Here is a 19,272-nt window from a genome sequence, read left to right as displayed (position 1 = left end):
GAATCATTGCACACGCGCACTTCACATAGTAGGCGTTCTCCAACGGAAATATATAGATGCATGCTAGAACGGGCCAATAGGATCTCGCTACCTCGTGCTTGGCTCTGCCCACCTCCTTGCTTGTTGTGCTCACTATGACTAATTTGTTCCCATTGGAAAGGACAGGCTGTGGTCTATCTTGGATTAGTATGAAACATATCTGCCTAAACCAAAATTGTGTATAACTAACCCAAGTTTGTAGCCTGCCTTCCGCTTTGGGATGACTCCCATTTTTAGGGAGGAGACATGAGCATCTCATTATATACGTATCTCTGGCTAACGTTAGCGATCTTGTGCATACCGCGCTTAAGGCCAGATTAGATGTATGTATTCATATTGTTTTTGCAAACGTTCTAAACAAGCAGGCCATACAAGTGAAATAATGTTCAGCAACTTAACTACTACTATAGTCCTCACCCGGGTATTTACGAAAGTGTCAAAAGTACCAAATGTGTCTGACACATGGTTATCTGAAACACAAAAGTTCTAGCTTGCAAAATGTGTCTCACGGGCAATGCAGCTCCGAGGTAGACTACAAAGAAGACTATCATCTAGGATGCACCAGCGCGTCTTTATCGAATTCTTAGGTGCATATTGAAGGTGTTAAAAGTATGGAAGGCCAAGAGTTTCAAATTGTCCTATGGGCATTTTTACACCTGTTCAGTGTGCATTTACAGGTGATTAGAATGTTTGAATATTGTACTTCCAGACTCATGAAATTCTGCCATTGCACACTTTCTGAGCGCCTGTGTTAGTAACGGGTACATTTTATACGTCTGAAATGACCACATTGTAGCCTGTCCCACCTCAATTTCAGTGAGTTTGACTTTGTTTGACTTCTGGCCTGTTGCGACGAATCGCTTACTCAGGGATGGAGGAGATGTTTCTAAATATAGATCAAATTGTTACAAATAGTCAAGGCATTGGTGAGAATTGGAGGAAGAAATTAAAACATATTTTTCCAAATAGCATTACAACTACAAAGCTTACGCTGGCTAGCTAGCTTATTTTTATTGAAATAGCATGGCTAGTTAGCTAACTAGCTATAGTCTTCTGTCTAGCCTGTAACTAATGGTTGTTACGTTGTGGGACAGAGCAATAGTTCTTTGTACTTGTCATTTGGCTGAGACTAACATCAGTTTAGAAAATAATTGTTTACTTTGTGTATATTTGTTGTGTAATTGGTTGGCTTTGCTAAGTATCAAGCTGAGATTTATTTGCTCAAGTTAGCTAACTTAGCTATTAGCTAATGTTTTAGGAGAACATGCTAGCTCCCTGCAGAATCTAGACAATAGAGAATGGGGAATAAGATCTCGCTCTCGCAGTGCTCAGACAAGGTGAGAGAACTGCTACAGATATAAAAAGGTAAGATCTCTATCTTGAGTAGCTATATTTCAAGGTTGAACCATGCAATAGATATTTTATTGGCTTGCTAAATTAGCTGCTTTTCCTGAAAATGTACATCTGATAAAGCTACAATCTAGAACTTTAAAAGTTATTCTACGGGTACAGCTGAATAACTTTTTGAAGAACCATTGTTGGTTCCAAGTAGAACCACTTTTGATTCCAGTTGGGTTCTACCTGGAACCAAAAAGGGTTATACTAAGGGGACAGCTGAAGAACACTTTTGGAACCCCTTTTTCTAAGAGTATCTAGATGTTGTTCTAATGCAATGTCCGTGTTACAGCCACAACATGATGATCATGTAGTCAAACATCTGAAGTCTAGCGAGGAGGAGAAAAGCCTGCTTTCGATCAGCTGTCACGTTCGTCATGGGTGGTCCTTCTGTGGCACAGTTGGTAGAGCATGGCGCTTGTAACGCCAGGGTAGTGGGTTCGATTCCTGGGACCACCCATACGTAGAATGTATGCACACATGACTGTAAGTCGCTTTGGATAAAAGCGTCTGCTAAATGGCATATATTATTATTATATATGAATCGGACCAAGGTGCAGCGTGGTATGCGTACATTCTTCTTTATTAAAGAAAGAACACTGAACAAACTAACAAAATGAACGAAACATGAAGCTATATGAAATAGTGCAGACAGGCAACTAAACATAGAATAAGAACCCATAAACACAAAAGGGAAAATGGCCACCTAAATATAATCCCCAAACAGAGACAACGATAAACAACTGCCTCTGATTGGGAACCATATCAGGCCACCATAGACATATAAATACCTAAACCTACAAAACCCCTAGACAATACAAAAACTAGCATACCCACCCTCATCACACCCTGACCTAACCAAAATATAAGGAAAACAGAGATATTAAAGGTCAGAGCGTGACATGAGCAAGGAAGAACAATAACAACTAGCTATATCAGATCAACGTGTTCAGGAGAAGCAGGGAGGGAGCAAGCTAGTAGTAGTAACATTATTATTTGAAACCTCACATGCACATGTATCTGTGTTATATTTAAGCGATAAGGCACCTCAGGGGTTTGTGGTATATGGACAATATACAAGGGCTGTATGCAGGCACTACCAACCCCCAAAGTTAACAACATAATTGCAACAGTAAACAAGTAATATTGACTCATACCCGTGGTATACGGTCTGATATACCATGGCTTGCTATCTTGTTATCTGTCTCATGTACTTCCGGCGCGGACAGAGATGGCCGCCTCGCTTCGCGTTCCTAGGAAACTATGCAGTTTTTTGGGTTTTTTTACGTGTTATTTCTTACATTAGTACCCCAGGTCATCTTAGGTTTCATTACATACAGTCGAGAAGAACTACTGAATATAAGATCAGCGTCAACTCACCATCAGTACGACCAAGAATATGTTTTCCGTGACGCGGATCCTGTGTTCTGCCTTACAAACATACAGAAGAACTGTCCACATTACTTTTCCTCAGCCAACAAGTTGAGTAAAAAACAGCAAAAGCACCTGCCTATGTCAATCCACTATCCCCATAGTACAAACGTTGTCCCTTAATGAGCTTGTCCTTATGTGTGAGAAATAAATACTCCAAACATACTCTGAGGCACCGAGGTAAAAACAGTTTCAGGCTGGATATTGATGGATATTCACGCATTCAAACCTCAATAGCTTTCAAACCACAGACTCCAAATAAGTGTTGGAAAAATTGCGCACCGCATTGCACAGGTCTTATTTTTCACAATTTGGACATTAATTAACTTTGCAAAGCTAATAAATGTGGAAATGTGAGAAGCCTTTTGTATTCCTAGTTGAATGAGTTAGGGAGCATAAACAATGTACAAAATATTTTTACATTCAAATTTCAATAGCTCCATGGTCATCTGACCTACTGACCTCAAACAAGGTTCAGAATGTCCAGTGACTACCCTTCTATATTGCACACCCTTTAGTTTGTCCATTTTCATCACACACATTTTTACATACATTTTTCAAACTTTCTCATTTCAATAGCTCCTTGGTCATGTGACCTACTGACTTCAAACAAGGTTCAGAATATACACTCAGTGGGCTTACACATTTGTCCATTTTAATCTCACACACGATTTTACATTAATTTGTCTGCCCTGCCCGCATGAAGGACAGTGTCACTCACACACCTTTTCACTTGGGCCTTCCTGACCTCCAGGCAGGCCCGCTTTGACCTAGTGACCTCTGACTCCTGGCCTACACTCCCTGCCCTCTACACCCTTTAGTTTGTCCATTTTAATCTCACACACGATTTTACATTAATTTGTCTGCCCTGCCCGCATGAAGGACAGTGTCACTCACACACCTTTTCACTTGGGCCTTCTCCCTGGGGCCTTCCTGACCTCCAGGCAGGCCCGCTTTGACCTGGTGACCTCTGACTCCTGGCCTACACTCCCTGGGTCTGAGAGTGTATAGCTTACTCCCTGGAATTACTAAAATGTCTATAGTCCCGCTGTCAGGAACCACGTGCACCTAGTGACCCGAAACAGGCACTGTGCACCTGGCGACTTTGTGCTCCCGCTTTTTTCTGCTCACAGACTCCACTCCAACCTCCAGTCCCCACTCCACAGCCTGAGTGCTGCCCCCTGCCCCCGAAACAGGCTCTGTGCTCCTAATGACCTGCCCGGGACCTCCAGTCCCCACTCCAACCTTCACAGCCTGAGTGCTGCCCCCAGCCCCCGAGTCCGGCCGCCCCTGCTTGGACTCGGAATGCCCCCTGCCTTGATAGATGCCTCCTTGTGCACCTGGTAACCTGAAACAAGCTCTGTGGACCTGGTGACCCACCCGCTTTTATCCCCTCAGAGACTAAGTCCCCAACCTCCACAGCCTGAGTGCTGCCCCCAGCTGCTGAGTCCGGCCGCCCCTGCTTGGACTCTGAGTTCCCCCCATTTTGACTTCCACAGCGAGTCCCAACCTGACTCACAGTCCCAACAGAGGACGGGCCCGGGCGGATGGGCAACCACCACCTAGCCCCCTACCTATCCAGAGCCCAATGTCTTATGCCTTGTACCCGCCTGCCTGAACTCTCTCACACTCTGTGTCTGGCCCCTGGCACTTCTACATGCACCTGGTAACCCATAAGTAAAGAAGGAGGATGGTGGAGGAAGACGCCTTGACTTTCAATAGATCGCAGCGAGTGAGCTGCTCTGCTACGTACGAAACCCTGACCCAGAATCAGGTCGTCTACGAGTGATTTAGCACCAGGTTCCCCACAAACATGCGGTGCACATCAGGAGAGGGGCGGAAACTCATCCGCCCGCACCCCAACCCCGTCACGAACGGCTCTACTCACCTTCCAAAAGAGGCAGGCTATCCCGGGCCAACCAAAGATCCACGGCGCTACGGTATCGTTACATTTAGGGGGGATTCTGACTTAGAGGCGTTCAGTCATAATCCCACAGATGGTAGCTTCGCACCACTGGCTCCTCAGCCAATCAAGTACACCAAATGTCTGAACCTGTGGTTCCTCTCCTACTGAGCAGGGTTACTAATTGCAACAACACAGTAGGGTAAAACTAACCTTTCTCAAGACGGTCTAAACCCAGCTCACGTTCGCTATTAGTGAGTGAACAATCCAACACTTGGTGAATTCTGCTTCACAATGATAGGAAGAGCTGACATCGAAGGACCAAAAAGCGACGTCGCTATGAATGCTTGGTCGCCACAAGCCAGTTATCCCTGTGGTAACTTTTCTGACACCACCTGCTTAAAAGCCAAAATTTCAGAAGGATTGTGTGGCCCCGCTTTCACATTCTGTATTCATACTGAAAATCAAGATCAAGCAAGTTTTTAACCTTCTGCTCCACAGGAAGTTTCTGTCCTCCCTCAGCTCGCCTTAGGACACCTGTGTTACCTTTTGACAGGTGTACCGATATCATCAAATTGGCATCCATTCGAGTCACGCCCGGTGGTATCCTGAGAGGCTTTTCTGTCTTACAAACTGGACATCTGTTTGCCGCTACTAACCTTCAGCGGAGTTGAGAACCAAATACCCATCGCAGTATCTAGCAGCACCATCAACCGGGTGTCGGAAGAAGCAACAGAAAAGAATCATCCCCTTTCAATCATTTGCTTGCCAGGTCAACCATCTGGGACAGAGCCATAGGAACCACCTTTACCAGGGCTTCATCGATATTCCTCACTTTGACATGAGGGGGTCACAGTCACCCCACGGGTGATTTGAGTGTGACCGGGACAGGTGGGTGCGCTCTTTTGAATTTCATCAAGTTGACATTCAGTGATCCGTGCCCAGTGGGAACCTAGGATTCGTCCATCCATTTTCTGGTTCCACAGCAAATCATTGGGTGTGGATGGTACTACCCACATCAGATGTAGGCCTCCCTCCCCAGACAAGCTGGAGATACCTCCCCCCACTTCCTAGGGCATGAGCCAGATCCATGCAATGGGTTTAGTCTCTGCCTCGTCTAGTGAGCATAGAGGAGACCTCCCAACCTACAATGTGTGGGGCCGGCGAGCGCTGCCGCCAACTGCCAGACCCAGCCTCCCGCACACCACCCCGATGAATCACCGCACGCATCCCCTTGTGAGAGACAGCGAGATGGGCCGCACAACAAACTTCCAATGGCTCGAGCCCAGCTTCACACCCCATTCCGACCGACCCAGCCCTTAGAGTCAATCCTTATCCCGAAGTTACAGATTTTTTTTTTACCAACTTCCCTTACCTACATTGTTATAGCATGCCAGAGGCTGTTCACCTTGGAGACCTGCTACGGATATGGGTACAGGCTGGCGTGAGATTTACACCCTCAATTTTCAAGGGCCAGAGAGAGCTCACTGGACGCCTCCGAAACCCCAACACTTTCCAGGGCTTGGGCCCTCCTCTCGGGGCAAACCTATTCCAGGGCGCCCTGCCCTTCACAAAGAAAAGAGAACTCTCCCCGGGGCTCCCGCCAGCTTTTCTGGGATTGGTCGCGTTACCGCACTGGATGCCTCGCGGCGCTCATCTCTGCCAGTCCGTGGACATTCTGAAAGTAGTTTGAGGTCAGTAGGAGCTATTGAAATGATTATTACCAAGGAGCTATTGAAATTGTAAAGTTTGAAAAATGTAAATAAAATTGTGTGAGATGAAAATGGACAAACTAAAGCGTGTGCAATATACAAGGGTAGTCTGTGGACATTCTGAACCTTTAAGGTCAGTAGGTCACATGACCAAATAGCTATTGAAATTAGAATGTTTACAAAACTCATGTAAAATTGTGTGAGATGAAAATGGACAAACTAAAGGGCGTGCAATCTGTAGGGCTACTGAGTGTACATTCTGAACCTTGTTTGGAGTCAGTAGATCACATGACCAAGGAGCTATTGAAATAAAAAAAATAAAAGAAATCATTTTTTAAATAGTGCAAGATGTAAATCAACAAAAAAAAGTGTGTGCTATGCCATCGGGTTAGCTATAACCAGTTTAGAAAGTTTTAGGAGTAATGGTTAAATAGCTATTGGAATATGACATGTTTTATTTGTCACTATATTAGTTTTGTAAAGCATATGGCCTATTTCAGTCATGGATCAAATCATTCTGCTGGTGTTTTGACACTTATTCACAGTTTAAATGTTACGTTCTAGAATCCACATCTTCACAAGATGGGAGATGGGTCATAGTAACTGTTAAACTTGACAATGCTATTTTCATAATCTGTAACGTATACGGACATAACTCACATGCTCCTAATAAGACCCTTTTTACCCAATTTTCCAGGAAAGTACAGGATTTAAACAACAAATACTCTAAGGCTTTTCTAATTATTTCAGGGGATTTTAATGAAACACCTGATTAATCTGCTGATCGTTTTCCTCCGAGAACGAGTCAAAACTCTCAAAATAGTAACATTATCATTACATTCTGCAAGGATCTCTGTGTTGAGGATGCCTGGCGTTATTTCAATCCGGATGCTAAGGGCGAGGACCAACAAAACTATGTCGCGTAAATCTAGAAAATATTTATTCCTAATTTCCCCTTTTTTGTTACAATTATAGATCATCAGTTGGCTCCATTTTCTGATCATCACTTGATTTCCCTGAATTTACAAGCTACTAAAAAATCAAAAGGTACTCGAGGATATTGGAAATTAAACACACTTCTTAAAGATACTGCTCTCGTTGAAAACATCAAGTCATTAGCTAAATATATTTTTGCTAGAAAATACTTAGGTCATGGAAGTAGATGGGCATTTTTCAAATATAAAGTCAGTGGTAGTCTTTAAACGCGCCAAAGAGCTGATGCAATTAAAGAACCTTAGAGAAAAAGAGATGATGAGCAAGCTTGACAGTTTTCTAAAGAAAGATAATCTATCTGAAGAAGAGGAGTCTCTTCAGGCCTTTACAACTAGAATTAGAACAGACTTACACGGACGGATCTGGCAAAGGGCGCCTTTGTAAGGTCAAGAGCCAAATGGATTGAAGAGGGGGAAAGAAACACTAGTAACTTTTTTGCACTTGAAAAGAGAAACTACAAAAGAAAATCTATAACTGCACTCAAAATGAACAATGTTTTATGCAAAGATCCCATTACAATATCATAATTTGTCAATTCCTTTTATGAAAACCTTTACAGCTCTCAATTTCAAGAAGATGGTTGTGAAAGCTACATTTGCCACATTCATAATTATGTCCCTGTAATTGAAAATGATTTCCACTCAGTTTGCGATTCACCTGTGTCAATTGAAGAAATTATAGGCTCTGAATTCAATGAAAAAAGGGAAATCACCTGGCCCTGATGGCCTGTCAGTTGAATTCTATAGACAGTTTTGGGAGTTACTAGAAGACCCGATTTTCAATATGTTTCAAGATTGCATTAAAAATGGTGAAATGGTCTCCACTATGAACAGGGCCTTATTTCATTGATTCAGAAGCCCGATAAAGACCCTTCTCTCATTGACAATTGGAGATCAATTACTTTATTAAATGTTGATTACAAATTGATTGCTCTGGTTTATGCCTAAAGATTAAAGAAAGGAATATATACCATTATAAATTAGACTCAAACAGGATTTATGAAGGGCCGTCACATAAACTCTAACATTCGTTTAGTCTTGGACCTTATAGATTATTCATATATTCCTGACATTGTCTGGAAAAATGCAGGGTTAAGGCCTTACAATTGACTTAGATGTGGTTGTCCTATTTTTGGACTTCTGTAAAGCCTTTGAAACAATTGAACATTAATTTATTTTTAGGTCTCTTAAACTTTTTGGATTTGGTGAAAATTTTATTAAAGTATTTTGCATGTTTTACAAAGATATAAATATTTCTGTGCTACTAACCTTAAAACTACCAAAAGAATTAAGGAACAACAGAAGTGTACGACAGGGATGCCCAATTTCGCCATTTTTATTCATTTTGGTTGTGGAACTTCTATCTCTAGATATTCTGAATAATGTAAATTTGTATGGCTTAACCATTTTTAACAAAGAAATCAAAATGTCCCAACTGGCTGATGATACTACTCTTTTCTTAAAAGAGACAAAGACCAGGTTGCCCTTAATGCTATAACTGCATTTTCTATTGCATCAGGATTAATGCTGAATGTTTCTAAATGTGAAATCTTATGTTTATTTCACTCTGATGATAAAGAAATAGAAAATATTCCTGTAAAGGACTGTGTTAAATATTTAGGAATACATTTGTCAAATAAACACTTAGTCAGACAACATTTGAAGTTCTCTCCTAAAATTAAGAGAACTAAAAATATATTTAATAATTGTCTACAAAGATATTTCTATAATTGTGAGAGTACTTCTGTCCAGGGCAGAGGGACTGTCGTTTTGTGTACCCCTCATTATCTTTGTGTAAATCCAGCTACTTGTAAAGAGATCAATAAGACCTTTCTTGACTTCATCTGGAAAAATAAGTCTCACAAACTAAAAAAATCTGTCCTTTCCTACAAAAGAGCTGAAGGTGGTCTAGAAGTGTTGGATTTTGTTGACATAACACTTTCAAGATAAACTGGTTGAAAACATGTTCAATACTGATTCAATATGGTATTTCATTCCAAACAATGTGTTAAATAAATTGGGAGGTCTTCAATTTTTACTGAAATGTAACTATATTCCTGAAAGATTACCTGCTAAATTGGCTTGGTTTCACCAACAAGCTTTAATGGCCTGGAAAATATGTTTCCTGCACAATTTTTCCCCCACATAAAGCTCTTTTGTTGAATAATTCAGACATAACTGTAAGGAATAAGTTACTGTTCTACCCCAGCTGGCATGAGAGGAATATTGACTTTGTTCTTGATATTTTTGACAACGGGTAATATTCTCACATATGAACAATTTATAACATTGAAAGAGTTTCCAATACCTTGCAGAGAGTTTATTTCTGTGATCAAAGCCGTTCCCAGTGGTCTAACTACACTTATGAAAACTCATCTTAATTTTGGGAATGATCACAAAGTTTATCCAGAACTCAGATTGGAAGGCGTGGGCTTACTTGAGAGATCTTGTTGTAATAAATATATAAGACAAATCCTTCATTCATAAAACCAACTTACACAGAGAGGAAAGTTTTTCTGGAACATGTTTATTCCTCACGTTGTCTGGAAAAATGCATGGTTAAGGCCTTTACAAATACTGTATACCAAACAAAGTTAAGGAGGTGCACTTATTTACCATTATGAACACTGCCTATATTTTTGACATGAAAGATATATGTTACTATTGCAATGATAACAAAACCACTGAAATGATTGTTAACTTTTTTTATTCTTGTTGCCAAATACTTTATACACAAACAAAGTTAAGGAGGTGCACTTATTTACCATTATGAACACTGCCTATATTTTTGACATGAAAGATATATGTTACTATTGCAATGATAACAAAACCACTGAAATGATTGTTAACTTTTTTTATTCTTGTTGCCAAATACTTTATACACAAACAAAAATTCCAAAATTCTATTTTTCTGATTAAAACATTAACCCTAGTGAATAACAACAAGAATAACATCTTCATGAATCATTATAATAAGATATTTTCAGAGTGAATATAATTGCACTTAAATTGTTTATTTTTTGTATTATTGTATTGATCTTTTTTGTATGTGTGAGTATTGTTAATACCTGTGTTTGGTTTGTTAGACATGTTTGATGTAGCAATGTAGGTTGATTTTTGTATTATGATTTATATATATTTTTTTTTTTATTTACATTTTTTTTTTTTTTTAAATACCCTGTCCTCAGTGTGTCGGGATTCCCCTTTCCCGCGATATATTCAAACGTCAGTATGCATTCTATAAATGGTGGAATAGACAAAATATGATAACGCAACAACAACTGATGGCAGTAGCTAACTACTGTAGCTAACATCTGTAGTTAGCTAGCAAGCAATGCTAAATGGATTGCAAACAGGTTAGCATAACTCTAGCTAGCCAAACAAAAAAGCATTTTTCTAAATATTAGCTAGCTGGCTAACATTAATGAGGCCAGCAACATCTTATAATAGGTGTCTCTCGGTCCCAAAACACAAGTTTTCTGGAGACTTGTGGGAGGAGTGCTGGTGAAGTCACCCACTGTATGCGCTTTCGGTAGCCTGATTGTGTCTAGACCAACGCTTCCTTCGATCACACCGATAGTGTATTTGCATAAAATAGTACGAGCAGCACCATCTGGATATGAATGCAACAAAAGTTCAACATTCACCTTCTGCTACCATTTCTGTCAAACCATCTACGCATACAGTTTGGCATACAGTTTGAAGCATTTGCACCCTACCGAACACACTGCAATTGCCTCTGCAGCACAATGCCTCAAGGCAAAAGCAGCATTTCATTGGAAATGAATGTCATTCTGGTGTACCAAACTGCAAAGAAGCTGTCGGTGTGTTCGAAGTGTGAGAGGAAATAAGCACACAATGCAGGCCTGACCACCTCCAGAAATGGTCAGCCAGATCTCAACATGACTTTTGTGCGAAAGGAAAGTTGCTGTGTTTCAATGGCATATGAGGAAGTGTTAATAAAGCAATCGCCTTAACATTACTATCACCTCATAAAATGTCCAGGTTTTAAATTCAGTTTATGGTTAAATAGTTGCAAAATGTTAAATCCCTCTGCTCAGATTGCAAGGTGTGTGATGTTGCAGTGTACAACAGACACTGTCCTTTCTCTCCTACACAAACAGGTACAGGTTCTTAGGCTGTCCCCATAGGATAACCCTTTTTGGTTCCAGGTAGAACCGTTCTATGTAGAGTGGAACCCTCTGGAGAAAGAGTTCTTCATGGAACCAAAAAGGGATCTTCAAAGGGTTCTCCTTTGGGGACAGTTAGAGAACCTTTTTAGGTAGCACCTTCTTTTCTAAGAGTATCTGAATGAACAGTGCCTCAAGTATGTTGACAGAATCATTATATTTGTCAAACATGACTGGCGTTTAGCCTATATATATGTAATTAAAAGTCTCATTAATGTTTGTCTACATTTTCAGGCACCTCCCTCATGTTAGCTTGGTCTGGATATGACAGGCTGTAGCCAATACGCATAGGCTATAACCTACTCGTTGACATGTAGGCTAATTATTTATGTACATTTACATACACTTACTTTTTAAATAACAGATGGTGCTCTTATTTACAATGACGGCCTACTCTGGCCAAACTCTAACCCGGACGATGCTGGGCCAATTGTGCTCTGCCCTATGAGATTCCCAATCCCGGCCGGTTGTGATACAGCCTGGAATTGAACCAGGGTCTGTAGTGACACATCTAGAACTGAGATGCAGTGCCTTAGACCGCTGCGGCACTACGGAAATCATATCCTTACTTACAAGCCCTTAATCAACAATGCAGTTTTAAGAAACTTAATTGCTGTGATGAAGAAAATGCTGTAACAATTAATGACAAAACTACATCACCCTCAGAAAAATATCAGAATCAGACAACAGAATAGCTACTTAACAGAACTGCTTTTCAAATCAATTTAATTGGCTATTTTGGTTAATGGCCTTGGTGCCCTGGCGGTTTGGGCAACTCTTGAGTGCCAAATGACCTTGCCCCTAAAATCACGAAATTCCAGCAGTGGCCCAGGGACCCCAATCATACATGTTTTTTAAATGTTTCCACATGTCCTGACTTATCATCAGGTGAATGATAATGGCAAGGAGAAATAATCAACATTTAAAATGAATAGATTTGGTAGGTCGTTTTTCATTATTTTGACCTCCCCACATTACAATTGGTAGAGGAAGTGTAAACTCTAATATAGCCTATTATCTATAAAGGTAATTCCAAAGTCCAAACACATTTAAGCAACAACAACAAAAATGAAAAAGAGCAGCTGTTTTGCTGGTTAAACAAAGGTTAGCAAAAATGTATGTCCTAGTCAAGAAAGCTTACCAGCCACACTGGTATTCTATTTATTCACTGGTGCTTTTTGGATTTAACCAGGCAATTCATTTAAGAACACATTCCTATTTACAATGACGACCTTTTTCACCATCTCAGCTCGGGGATCCGGTCTTGCAACCTTTCGGTGATTGGCCCAACGCTCTAACCACTAGGCTACCTGTAGGCTACCTGCCGCCATGTGTAATATTAGGTGTTGAGAAATAATGTTGACATCATTATAAAGAAGACATTCTCCTTTTTTATACTGTAGGTAGCCTATGTAATTCCAAATGTATTTATGATGTTGTTGCTAGCGATATTCATTAAAACATTGGGGGGAGGGAAATCAACTTATTTTGTGGGACCCCCAACAGTACAGGTCGAACACTCCTGCTGAAGCCTGAAAACCCGGTTTTCGGATGTTGTGGCAAGAACATCATATTTTTAGTCAGGTTGTGACGCAATGCTCTGGACAGCTGTGCAGTTTCCGAGAATCACTTCTACTTTCACTCGCCCCCAAAGCGTATATAGTCTGCCTCACTGATGCCAATCTAGCCCAAACTAAACCACTCCTCCCAATTCCGATATCTTTTATTATTCAAACTGAGCTGGAAACCTGCTAGACCACCAGGGATTCTGGGATCTGGATTCGGGGATCTGGATTGGGCATGGCTGCAGGTAAATAGGCTTCACTGTCCCCTTTCACCTGATGTTTCAAACTAACTCATCTTCATTCCAGAGTCACATGGTGGTTTAGTGCTAAAGTTAGCCATGCTACGCCTAGGTGGGAGCATTGTTCTACGCCGCCGTCAGTCAACACAAATCATCCTGAAGTCGCACTGAAGTCGGATAGGATGTTGCGGCATTACGGGGGGCCTGAGTTGGAATGAAAACGTGTTATATTGGTAGCCTACATCATAACAGAACAGGTATGGTGCTCTGCCCTTCAAAGCTTTTGTTTGTCAGGTGAAAAATGATCAAACTGGTTTAGATGACATTCAGACGTCATTGCTGTGATGGAGAAAATGCTGTAACATTGAAGGATAAAACTATAACACCATCAGAAAAATATCAGAATCAGACAATATATCACAATCTTATTTGTTGGAATCAAGAGGGAATTCCTTTTGGGATTTCTAATAGCAAATAAACATTCAACATCTTTATTTTATCAATATCTTGATGACAATAATATCTCTCAATGCTCGAGACCTGAGAAGACACTACTGCCTCTTTTGTCAAACTGATGAGGTAAAACACATTTTTAGATTAGCCCATAAATCGGATAATAACCAACTCTGTAAAGAACTTGTTTGGTGAGAAACGCCACCCACAACTATTCTCTGGTTAAGACGTGTGAATGCTGCTGGGTATGTCAGACCAGAAGGAGTTTCAGTATCAAGGACTCTTCTAAAACAGGTATGACAACTTCACGGTCTCTGCGTGTTTATTTTTTTATTAAAACGTTTCTTAATTGATCAGAGTTTAGGATACATCTTTATTTTAATATTCATTTATTTAATCTCTCCTGGCCATAAGGGATGACAGATGTAGCTGTACCAATGATTTAGACCGTTTGGAATTTTATGGAGAGCTTCTCTCGCTCCGACCAATGAATGAATGCGATCATGCGCAGCTGGCAAAAATAATTGCTGTCCTTTATGAAATGACAATGTTCATGTAAAAATGACCAAATAGACTGACCGTTTAAAGCAAAACTAACAAAACTATTTCTTATGGTGAACCTGAACAATCTAAATAAAATCTGAATGATTGCAAACCCTAATCAGAAGTTGGATGTGAGTTGCGTCCACTCCAGGAGGCTACACAACTCCCTCCGGTAAAACGCCTTCTACAGCGCACTTGGTGACAATAACACAGCAAATTACATTGGTTGTCGCTCAACTAATAAAGTCTATGATTTGACATTGTGAGCCATTTTACAAGCATCTGAATGCTGATGTAGGAATAGCCTATTAGAACAATTAGAACAGGAATATGCCTACCTCTCGTTGGCACGAGAAACTGTATGCGCCCAGTTGTTATCTGATAGTAATATGCAGCTACATGCATAACAGTTTGAACTGAAGGAGAGGAGCTTCAATTCAGTCATAACAGATAAGAGGTATTTTTCGAAATAAACAATATGAGGAAAAACACCTGTAATGTTTGAATCTGTTTTCTGACCGATTCATGCTTAATTTGGATTGGTTTAGGATTCATCACTCCAGAGAACCATTTCCACTGCTCCAGAGTCCAATGGCTGCAAGCTTTACACCACTCCAGCCAACACATGGCATTGTGCATGGTGATCTTAGGCTTGTGTGTGGCTGCTCGGCCATGGGAACCCGACGAAGCTCCCGACAAACAGTTATTGTGCTGATGTCCCTTCCAGAGGTTGTTTAAAACTCGGTAGTGAGTGTTGCAACTGAGGACACTGAGGTCCTGTTCTGTGAGCTTGTGTGACCTACCATTTCGCAACTGAGCCGTTGTTGCTCCTAGACATTTTCACTTCAGAATAACAACACTTACAGTTGACCGGGGCAGCTCTAGCAGGGAATACATTTGAGGAACTGACTTGTTGGAAAGATGGCATCCTATGACAATGGCACATTGAAAGTCACTGATCTCTTCTGTAAGGTCATTCTACTGCCAATGTTTGTCTATGGAGATCGCATGTCGGTGTGCTCAAACGGGTGTGGCTGAAATAACCGAATTCACTAATTTCAAGGGGTGTCAATGTAGTGTATGTATTTAGGCTGCTGTCTGTCTGTTTTGAAAACATTAAGAACACTTTCCTAATAATGAGTTGGACCCTCACTTTTGCTCTCAAAACAGCCTCAATTCATCAGAGCATGGGTGTGAAAAGCGTTCCATAGGGATGCTGCCCATGTTGACTCCAATGCTTCTCACAGTTGTGTCAAGTTGGCTGGATGTCCATTGTGTGGTGGACCATTCTTGATACACACAGGACTGTTGAGGGTGAAAAACCCAGCAGCGTTGCAGTTCTTGACAGAAACCAGTGCGTCTGGTACCTACTACCATACCCCATACCCAGTTTCTTAATGTCTTTTGACTTTCCCATTCACCCTCTGAATGGCACACATACACAATCCATATCTCAATTGTCTTAAGGCTTAAAAATCCTTCTTTAACCTGCCTCCTCCACTTCATCTCCACTGATTGAACTGGATTTAATAAGTGACATCAATAAGGGATCATAGCTTTCGCCTGGATTTACCTGGTCAGTCTATGTCATGGAAAGGGCAGGTGTTCTTAATTTTTTGTACACTCAGTGTAAATGTGATGATGTTGATAGGTTTATCTCTAACAGCTTTGCTATCAACCAGTCATGGTGAACAGCCAGGACCACCAGCAATATTTGTTTTGTATGTGAGTGATCATGTCTACACCTCTATCACCTCCTCCCCCTCTCCTTCTCTCGCCCCAGACCCAGCCATGAGGGACCGTCTGAGCCACATGCAGGAGCTGTCCCAGTCCAACGGCCATGTGGAGCAGATGGACTATACCGAGTCCGGGGAGTCCGTCTCCGGGGACTCCATCAATGTGGACCTGGAGGACGAGCTCCCTCACCAGGCTGTGGTGTGGGACAATACCCCTGAACTGGAGGAGGTCTTCTCCCAGTCCCAGCAGGTCCACCGTGAGGTCCAGCTTATCCGCCTCGAGGTCAAACGCCTACGTGAGCAGAACTCACGCGTGCTCCAGGGCACCACTAGGATGTCAGTCGTTAAGAGAGACTCCAACGCCATCGCAGCTGACATTAAGGCCCGTGCTGAGGGTGTGCTGACGTGCCTCAAGGACATGGACTCCGCAGTGCGGGAGCTGGAGGCAGCGCATGGCTCCAACGCCGCCGTGACTCGCATCGCCAGGACCCAGTATGCCTGCCTGAGCAACAGCTTCCGTGATGCCATGTTCGACTACAATGAGACAGAGATGAGCCACAGGGAGAGTTGCAAAGCCCACATTCAGAGGCAGATGGAGATCGTGGGGCGGGAGGTGACTGGTGAGGAGGTGGAGGAGATGATCGAGACAGGCCAGTGGAATGTCTTCAATGAGAACATCCTGTCAGAGGGCAAGACAGCGCGCTCGGCGCTCAACCAGATCGAGAGCCGCCACCGAGAGCTGCTGGACCTGGAGAGCAGGATCCAGAGCATCCATGAGATCTTCCTGGATGTGGCTCTGCTGGTGGAGGAGCAGGGCCCCATGATGAACACCATCCAGACCAATGTCCAGAAAACAGATGTGGCCATCCAGGAAGCACTGGTCAAAATCAGCAAGGCCAAGCGCCACAACAAGAACAACCCCTTCAAGAAGATGTTCTGTTGCTGCTTCCCCTGCGTCAAATGAGGCAGAGACTGAGGAAGAAGACTGGGCAGTGTTGTAGTACTCAGTCCGGTCTCAAGATGGTCTTGTCTCGGTGTCCAGTCTTGACTTGGTCGCGAACATTGAGGACTCATAATTTCTTCCTGAGACCAGCTGACACCAGCGGAGTAAAAAACTCATAATTATCCGCTTCTATTCAGCTAATTCATAGATTTTTTTGTAGCCTTAGTTATCTATCATTTGTTAGAAAACAGTCAAATCTCACTGAATCCTCCTATCAACCCTACTAAATCAGAACCCTCCTATCACCCACCCTTGGATACCAATGGAAATATATACTTTGGAAGAGTCTGTGAAATAACTATATTATTGCCTTTTTTAAATATGCTTTTCAGGCACTGAAGTACATCTAAATAAACATATATCAATGCCTTTCTAGAATAAGAAAAAACACGGTTATTTTCTGCTTTAGAAATGTTTGTTTTCTACCCTCCTATAGTTAATTCCCTCTACCCTTAACAGTATATAAACTGTGAGATAATAATGATTCAATCAAAGTGTACTTTATTGTTGTTCTCTGTCTGAACATTAAATCCACATCTTTAAACGAGAATAAAATTAAGAATACTTTTTGTCAAGAGTATTTTGTACACAAGCACAATGTCACATTTACTTTGACTACCAGTCACAATATAGTTGACACAGAGTATGGTCTCTCTCTGTCTCTCAAATGCAATATACTTTAACACAATGAGTCTCACCGTAGCGCTGGTGCATTCTGGACCTCTAACCCCTTTTAAACATGTTTATTTTCTCTATGACCTCACAAGCTACACAAGAGGCGTTAGAAGCTAAGGGGTTCTTCTACATAGATCATAGGAAATCCCAGGACATAGTATCTATAACACTGTAATAAGCTCACAAACTCCACACAGTTGTCACTGACTAGCTGGATATACATTTCCCTCTGAGCAAACCATTTCTGCACTTACAGCATTCATATAAATTCATTATGATCAGGTTTTTTCTTTGGCAGACTTAATTTTTTTGATTGACATTTGTCGATAAAACCTGTGAATGCAACTGTTTTTGTGAAATTGTTTTGTGCTATACTTCCAGCCCTGGTTGTCCTGAAAATGGTAAAACACTTAATTGTGAGGATAAATATAAGGATAATGAAAGTAAAATCAATGAAAAGCCCATTTTTGCTGGGGTCTCGGGACAGATACTGTAGGGTTAATGGCATGAATGGCAGGTCAATGTTGCTCAGTGATACACAAAAACAACAGCAACAACAATAAGAATAGTAACTACTTGCTTTAATACTAAACCCAAATAATGTGCTGCAAACTCTATCACATCAGACCTTTCCCCAAAAGTATACAAAGCAACTATGCAGAGGTTGTTGATTCTGCTCTTCACAAGTCCTCATTGTCAGCCCTAACTATGTAAACACAGTTCCCAAAAACAGCACTAGAGCTGTATTGGAAAACCCCTGTACGTTTCTCTGTCTCTCTGTCTTTCTCTCTGTCACTCTCGATCTCTCTCTAAAATCCTATTTGCCCAAATAATGCATGACCATTACGCGTTGCCACAAAGATCTGAATTGACCAGCTAAACAGAGCGCCTTATCTTTACAGTTCAATACAATCACCATGATGTCCCCTATGTCCAAGACGCTATTTGAGATAGACGAGAAGGATGCATGAATTACTCAAAAAATGAGCGCTTAACCCACCTAAGAAGAGGGTGTCAATAGCACAGAACCAAGATGCAACTGCTTTGAATATCACGGCCTGTCTGTGCAATTGACCTGTTGGACATTTGCCTTTAGAACAAGTCATATCTAATAGGAATAATGACGGAATGATATATTTAATAAAAATGTATTACATAGACTGCTGCGCCACTACAGACCTGGGTTCAATCCCGGGCTGTATCACAACCGGCCGTGATCAGGAGTCCCAGGTTTGGCTGGTGTAGGCCGTCATTGTAAAAAAAAAATTGTTCTTAACTGACTTGCCTATTGAAATAAATACAAAATAATGACTGAGTATCACTCTCCATATTTTCAAGCATAATATATATATATGCATGTGTATATGTAGCAGTAAGGTCCAGTAGGTAAAACGTC

General features: G+C 41.5%; 1 protein-coding gene across 5 annotated transcripts; it reads left to right on the top strand.

Annotated features, from left to right (window-relative positions):
• Positions 1-565: 565 nt before the first annotated feature.
• On the top strand, positions 566-17,770 carry LOC118373786 (syntaxin-11-like). 5 transcript variants are annotated; one of them, XM_035760020.2, is made up of 3 exons: positions 13,193-13,472; positions 13,579-13,723; positions 16,246-17,770. In XM_035760020.2, exons 2-3 carry the CDS (start codon positions 13,681-13,683, stop codon positions 17,160-17,162), a joined length of 960 nt encoding a protein of 319 aa, XP_035615913.1. In that variant the 5' UTR covers positions 13,193-13,472; positions 13,579-13,680; the 3' UTR covers positions 17,163-17,770. The 5 variants fall into 5 exon arrangements, with proteins under 5 accessions (XP_035615914.1, XP_035615917.1, XP_035615916.1 ...); XM_035760021.2 differs by lacking the exons at positions 13,193-13,472; positions 13,579-13,723 and adding an exon at positions 566-716; XM_035760024.2 differs by lacking the exons at positions 13,193-13,472; positions 13,579-13,723 and adding an exon at positions 794-1,404.
• Positions 17,771-19,272: the final 1,502 nt, after the last annotated feature.

The sequence above is a fragment of the Oncorhynchus keta genome, chromosome 8 (genome assembly GCF_023373465.1).
Source record: "Oncorhynchus keta strain PuntledgeMale-10-30-2019 chromosome 8, Oket_V2, whole genome shotgun sequence".
Lineage (NCBI taxonomy): Eukaryota > Metazoa > Chordata > Actinopteri > Salmoniformes > Salmonidae > Oncorhynchus > Oncorhynchus keta.
Note: the sequence above shows the minus strand (reverse complement) of the source record. Positions and strands in the feature narration are given on the sequence as shown.

Coding starts and splice junctions, on each gene's coding strand:
- LOC118373786 (XM_035760020.2), top strand. CDS start 13,681: ATGAAAACGTGTTATATTGGTAGCCTACATCATAACAGAACAG. Junction 13,724..16,245: donor CCTACATCATAACAGAACAG/GTATGGTGCTCT, acceptor CTCTCGCCCCAG/ACCCAGCCATGAGGGACCGT.